The sequence below is a fragment of the Mizuhopecten yessoensis genome, unplaced genomic scaffold, assembly GCF_002113885.1.
Source record: "Mizuhopecten yessoensis strain PY_sf001 unplaced genomic scaffold, ASM211388v2 scaffold8991, whole genome shotgun sequence".
Taxonomy (NCBI): Eukaryota; Metazoa; Mollusca; class Bivalvia; order Pectinida; family Pectinidae; genus Mizuhopecten; species Mizuhopecten yessoensis.
Genome location: NW_018407824.1, coordinates 396265 through 403977, shown reverse-complemented (window position 1 = coordinate 403977; position 7713 = coordinate 396265). Strand labels below are relative to the sequence as shown.

Below are 7713 nucleotides of genomic sequence, written 5' to 3'. Positions count from 1 at the left end.
CGGCATAAAAACAGAACACGAATTTGGTTCTACTTCCCTACAGACAACTTTTAAAATGAAATCAAGCACACTATTTATATCTACATAACTTACTAAATGATTCCGGGACAATCTATTTATCTTATTTAACTCTTATAAAAATAAGATTTATTTCTCAATCATACACAAATCAGCTATGACATGTATAAAAACAAAGCACTACCCATTTGATTCATCACCATTTAAAGGTGTTAAATGAGATATTTTGATATTTACATGGCTGAAAGCTGTCTATGTCAGTGTTGACTTCTGTAGCTTTCTTGTGGAACCTTAGTTCCCTGCCATAACCTTAATGCTGAGAGCCGTACTTGTGGTTGTACACTAGTGTTGAGTAAAACATTGGTATAATAGTGTACAAACATTCCATAAATAGGACACCAGATTGTTGATTCTGAATAGAGCGATCATGGGTAATCTATTTCTACATTTTACTTTGAAAAAAGATTAATGCATCATTTCCTAAATTGTTTTTTTTATGAAATCATATTCTGCAAAAAGAAAGATAACTTGCCAAAGTTGAGAGTTGTGTTAAGATATTTTATATGGGTGCACTGATGTTAATATAATGCAAGTCAACAGTGACAAATTAATTCGACACACTGCAAGAACTTCAGCATCTTTCAGAGTATTGCAAATAACCAAGGACTGGGATAAGGTATTCAATCCCATACAAGATTTGTAGAAGAACTAAAACCATTTTGTATCATTTCATACAGAATATGCTAGTTAAATCAATTGTTTTTATGACTGAAAAGGAATAACGAGAGCTTTGACCTTGTTCTGGAAGTCACTTTAAAACCAGTGATGGTTCAGGTACCAAGGTAACATTACACATTTATAATTGTACATAAGAAACCTATATTTTCTTTGCCTACTTTGCAATAAATAGTCATCATCACATATTTGAACCACTGACTTACAAAGCTAGTGCAATAATGCAGCTATGTTAATTATTCAGTTCAGTTATATCTAAATTCACCGTTTCTTTTTCTGTTTCATATTTGGACATCTATACCTTATACAAATCTAGACTGCTATCATTAACCAATACTAGCATTTATTTTATTTTTAATATCAGCCAACTATATTACAAAGAATTATTTCAGATTGAAGCTTTCAATAGAATTTGTTAAAGGAACATAGAATTGTACTTTCAACATATTTACAGTATCTCTGATATAAAAGTGTTCAATAAATTTAGTTATTTCAATTTTATTTTCAACTTACTGTTTTAAACTTCCAGTTTATTTTTTTAGTTAATCTTAACAGTAAAAATAAAGAGTACACCAATTTACACAAGCTTTCATTGTTATTATATTTGTTAGAGTTTAAAATTACATACAAATGTGTTCACATATTATAATTGGTGAAACTATTTTCTTCTTGCTCCAATTTATGTGATTTTTCAAGAAAAAAAACTTATTTCTTTATGTAGCATTAAGTACAGGTGACAGTGGAATCGAGATACAGTGCAGGGAGAACTTGTCGAATGAGAGTGGCCTAAACTGTTATAATACTATTATTGTAAGAATCTCATCAATACCAGTATTAGGAACATTGTCAAGGAAATTGGATGAAAACTGTGTCACAAGTCATTGGGACATTAGCACCATTTTGGAATGCTCCCAAGTACGCAAAGAGCAATTACTCTTTTCTGGAAAAGTTTCTAGTCAGTGTATGACATGCATTGTAAAACTGGTTTGATGCAAATATACTCATTGGTAGTTATATACCTGTCATGTTCCTTATTTCACACATGCCTCCAAAGTTATTTTTCATTCAATAATAATTAACCACTTCTTGCACATCATTTTGAATGCGCACAACAGGCAAACAACTTTTAAAAAGCATGATTGTGTGCGCCTTTTTTGGTACATCCTACAATACGCACACAGATGTTTTTGTTACATTGTGTAGTCACACAAGTCTACTATGATGATGGTGGTACTCAAGGTCTCAAAGACATCCAAGTGAAAGTTCATCAAACAAGTTTGAAATGCTCAAAGTACACAAAGGCAATACTTTTGTAACTGCTTTTGAATCAATATATCTAATACAAATCAACAGACGATGGTGGTGGATTCAGAGGAATGGGATAGAAATAAAGTGAAGAATTAATCCATTTTATTTAAGGACGTTATTGTTTTGAGAAAAATAGAATATGCTAACACTTTTTTAATCGAGTAAAGCAACTTTGAATTGATTTTTTCTGCAACTTGAAATCGCATAACAAATACAGTAATTTCCCCTTTAGCAAATATAAATATAGGCACGACAAAAACAACAACAGAGCACTAGATACACAACTTACGTAACATTGAAATAAATACAATTCATCAAACTTACTAAAATGTGATAACACACGAACTTCAATTGGTTACTTATATTAATTAGCAATCACTTTCAGTATACCATAAACTGATATATATGTAAGTAAATAATCTGACACTTAAAAGGGTGAATAAAAAGAACAAAGAAATATAGTGCAGTGTTTTGGGTGCATCTTAGACAAAACACTGAATAAAATTTTCAAATAAATATGAATTCCATCTCTAAGGGATATAGATGGATCTCAAAATGTGGGGGCCATTCCTAAAGGACAGGCAGGATCCAAAGACTTGAACATGTTACATCACTTTATCTTTACAGAAAGATCTTAGAGCGCTTCCTACTGGACTAGTGTGTTTTAATTGAGCTTGGGTAATATAATAAGCTTGCATATTTACTTTGAAATTTTCCAAAGCAACATCTCATGTTAATATTTAATAAACGCTTAAATGAATATACATGAAAAAAGCTAAACTAATTTCACTCTTCATTCTTCACACACTGATGACATCTTGTTTGCATATTTTTATCTGAGAACGAATGTTTGTCTTACACATCAGGTTGACTAAAAATGTATTACACAAGTTTATTATAAGTAACAAACTGAATGGCATGCAAAGGGATTTAAGTCTGTACATTTAGTGATATGATGAAATATAACAAAAGTTATTGTTGTAAGGAAAAATCAATGACGACCAGGTTGGTGCAATCATAAATGACTAAATTTCATATGAAATGTGTTTTAAACCAACAGCTGCAAATGTCCCAAATTCAGATTTAATATGTTATAATCTGAAAAAGAATCTGAATCTGAACTGCAACGAATGTCAGATCAAAGTATCACTTATCGATCCTAGATATTACTGCCATCAATACTTAGTAACCCTGTATACTGTCTGGGCACAACTTCTACTGATAAGGCAAAGAGATCACATTTTTCAAGTAACTGCATGTTGTAGGTCAGGTTAATTTTTAATCCTTATTTAATTCTTACCTAATTGATTAATTCTAGTAGTAATTATTTCTCACATTTATGTCATTTTAATAAAGAGTTTTATATTGGTGGGAAATATATATGCTGATATATTTACCTGAAACAAAATGATACCAAAAATAACACCAACTATTAGATAAAGACTACATTTGATCCATTTTCTTGTCCTCAACATTCTGTACTTTTTGCATTATGTTTTGCTTTAAAAGCAAGTGCATGCTAATGTAATGTTCAACATGAACATACTTGATCTTTAAATGACAATTCCATGAGTTGGTTATGGAAGCATATAATGGTATCACCCTTCAAAGCCAGAATAAAACGTCCCCACTATTAAAGTCACATGAAAGTTGTCATAATTTATTCTGAATGCCGTGTATGGGATTAAAAGAATTATACAAGTATTATAAATATGTACAAATAATACCAGTCATTCCTGTTAGGAGTTTAAATAAAGGGGCTTATAAAATTCCCATTCTTGAATAAAACTCTCCTAAAATGTCACAATCTTACTTTCATTGATAATTAAAATTTTAGCAGATTACAAAATTTATAAGACTATTACAGTTTATAGAGCTATCTCAATTCATCTAATATCCACTTGTTTATAAATATTAGTTATCAGGTATGTACTATGTGGAAGTCATAATAATGATAACTAAAGAGAGTGAAAATACACATGCCCTAATAAAAACAGTGGGGTGTACGTTCATAAAGGGCCCTAGCAAAAAAATAATAATTCCAATATCAGTAACTAATTAATTCAAGCATCAATCTACATAAATAGGGTTTATAGCTATATAGTTAACGTTATGGCTCAATCAAGAAAGCAATAATTGATGAGAGATAATCTTATGAAATTTTGCCGGCAACATTATAGTATTACTACTATAGTTATCATGTGAACAATGTGAGACAGACTTGACTATGAAAGTAGTAATGAAAATTACTATGAGCTGTTTCTTCAATTGCTCAACATTTGCATTATAAAGTCCATTATGGCAACTACATTTATTATAGAAGGAAGACTACATTTGTATGTGATAATATCTATAACAACTACAACCAATGGAACTGAGGTGGATGTTCAGTAGGGGAAACAAAATCAAACTGCAAACACAAAACATGCTATGAGCAACCTTATACATTTGGAAAGTAAAAACTGAAATAAAACTACTAAATGAGTGCCATTTGGAAATCAAATACACCTCCAGGTATGGGTTATACCATTGAGATCTCCTACTATTATTTGGCCAAGTAAATGGAAGAAGATTACAGTCAATTAGGTTTATAATTTGTTTAGGATATCTTATTATTCAGAATTAGTTTAAATATTGAATTGTTAAGTATAAAATATCTTAATGTTTATAAAGGAAAAGGTATCCCACTCTGAGAGAACATATATATGTAATGTAAAATATACATAGTTTACTTTAATTAGTAGAACTAAATATAAATAATATATTCAACTACTATTTGTTTACAAAAGAAAACATACAACTGAAGACTGAAACAGAAGAATAGTTTTTGGGTGTGCAAGAAGCGGTATAAAGATCGTCAAAATGCTATTTGAAGCCTTTTGTGTTAGGTTGTGTATTTTGAAATCATCACATACACATAAATTATAAGATCATGTATTTTAAAATCATCACATTCATATTGAGGTTTTGTTGGGAATACATGTAAGAAAAGGAAGTAAGCTGTTCTCATATACCATACTTGATAAAAAGATTTGGGGTGCAAGCATTATTGACAACACAGATACCCCAACTATCTATGTTTTTGAAAGCAACATATACAACCAGTAAGGATACAACATATAGATTGTAAGAGTAAAAAATGGTATCATAAAACAAACGTCTGTAAGTCTTCTAACACACTCAACTATACCAAAACACATACACTATACATAATACCAGGTGGAGAAGTAAATAAAAGTTGAAATTGAACATGCAACTGTAAGTAGGTAAAGACCATTGAATCACCCATGTTTTGAAAGTCTAGAAATCGATCACCAACACCTAATACCATTAAGTATGACACCTGTCTATTTCAAAATTTGGTGGAATATATATAAAAACATAATTAGTAGGCAAAATACCATGAATAGTCATGGTCATAATAAGCTGATAAGGAAATCAAAGTGCACATAAACATGTTCAGCAAAACTCGAAATAAATTTGAAAAAGAGGTAAATGCTGTGAAACATATCTATCTGTGAGTAACTTCAACAAATGCAAAAACAAAACAAAAACAACTTATTGCAGGTTTCGTAAACATTGGGAGTAAAATTGACACCATGGTATTGTCACTCCCTTTGGCGCGTGTTCTTAACTTACCTGTCTTAGGTCTGCTGGGGTTTGGAATGGTCTATTATCTCGTCCAAATCCTCCTGCACCTCCTTTCCGAGGCGGCCTGTTCGCAATGCCTTCCTGGTTGTAGCTGTAAGAAAGCAGTCATGATTTTCCTGCTACATTTTGTTCTACCTCTTATACAAAACAATGAATTGGTTGTTCGTCAGTAATACCACAACCATTGCTTTTTGACATGCATTGAGTAATATACTACATCTAAGATTCACAGCTGCAAATACTATGCTTGCAAATAAAATGTGATTATTTTCATCAGGAATGCTTCAGCTCACTGTAACTAAATGATATACAAGTATCTAAAAGTGTCAGAAATTCTTTGTATGCAATATCAAAATTGTAGGAAAGAAAAAATCCTACAATAAGGACTGAAATTAAATTCAAGGAAAATTTTGTGGATACGTTCTCATTCTTTTTGAGTTACCTTGATGTAGCTTTTGTTTTTAATTACAAGATGTGAGAGATTTCACAATTGATATCAGTAAAGTTTGTGATTTCTCAGTGATTTTTAATGCAAAGCAGATTTTGAATCCAGCTCTTCTCTTTTTTGACTTAGGCTCCAATTATTTTTTACTTGGAATTTGAGCCAGTTTCTAAATTCTTGGCTTGGACTAACCATTTTTTTTTTAGAAAACATTGGCTTGGACGAACCAATTTTTTTTATTATTAAAATTAAGTCTAGCTGGCTGAAAAGTGAAAGAGTTGCTTGATTTTACTAGACCTCTACATTAATTCTAAAATTGAGAAATTTACAGCTAACTTTGTTATTTAAATCACATAAAATCGTCAAAAATCATTCAAATTATCTTGCAATAATTACCCAGTAACTTATGTCTATAAATAGAATTATCCTTTTCACAAATGCATAGGTAAATATGAACCAAGATAAAATGAGTGAAATTCATGGGAAAGTTTGGTAACAATAAATATCTTTTGGAGATCTGCAGTGCAAATGACAGAACTACTTTGATTTGTGTAAGTGTAGCATTATTTAATACTGCATATAAATGTTATCAATATTTAACGTATGAAACATAAAGAAATTTTATCTGAGAACAAATGTTTATAAACCCAATGCTGTAAATTCAAAGAAATCTAACTGTAAGTCAAGCTTATAGATGATGTGGACAAAATAAAGCATGAACAAAATATGTTTTATTAGAAGCAGGGGTTTAGGGTTTAAGTTTCAGTTTACAGTTTGATGTTATTTGAAGAGCTGTACATGACCTTCAATAACAATAACTGAACATTTAGTTTGATACCCATACATCTACAGCCATGTATAAAACAAATAACTAGTAAATGTGACATAGGACTGTTTAATTACAAAATATCATCAATATACTTTAACAATATAATTAAATCTTTATATGCTCTTCTCATTTAAGGAATGCTATGAACATGATTTATACCCTATCAACTGAAAACTGTTCACTCTGAGGTGTAGTAATTGAAGCATTTTACTGCATGAAATTTTCATAGCATGAAACATCTTTTGCACTCCTGTTTTATAAATAAATGGAAATTTCATTTACACTGACACAACTGCATAGGACCCCAGCATTTGAGAGTTATGGATTATATGTTTCTATATATCAATGTTACTGCCTGCCTGGGAGTAAACTAGGTAGTGATTTTTCTGCAAATTGAAAACTTAAAAATCAGATGTCAGTTTCCTTTTAGTAATATCAATCGATGTCAGTATCTTTTTCATAATATTGATCAAACTAGACAGGTGGTAATGCATGTTAACATATACGATGTATCAGTATCGTGACTTGTGTCAACGAGGAGGAAGAAGTAAGTACTACACACAACTGTCAATATCTATATATAAATACATTCAGACATACATGCTTTACAGTAACCATTAGAACAGATAGCAAGGTATGCACTATTTGAAAGTGTACCACAGGTACCAGAAAAAGAACCATATATGATACCAACAAGAATACTAGTTGACATGATATACGTATACAGCCA

The 7713-nt window shown here is 30.8% G+C and overlaps 1 protein-coding gene across 1 annotated transcript in view; it reads right to left on the bottom strand.

The window, feature by feature from the left end:
• The window catches only part of LOC110457005, a 29689-nt gene that overhangs the window by 4564 nt on the left and 17412 nt on the right, over nt 1-7713 (bottom strand). The window contains exon 11 of the mRNA XM_021508091.1: nt 5701-5803. Within this exon, the coding sequence (XP_021363766.1) occupies nt 5701-5803 (103 nt within the window). The remainder of the gene's footprint in view (nt 1-5700; nt 5804-7713) is intronic.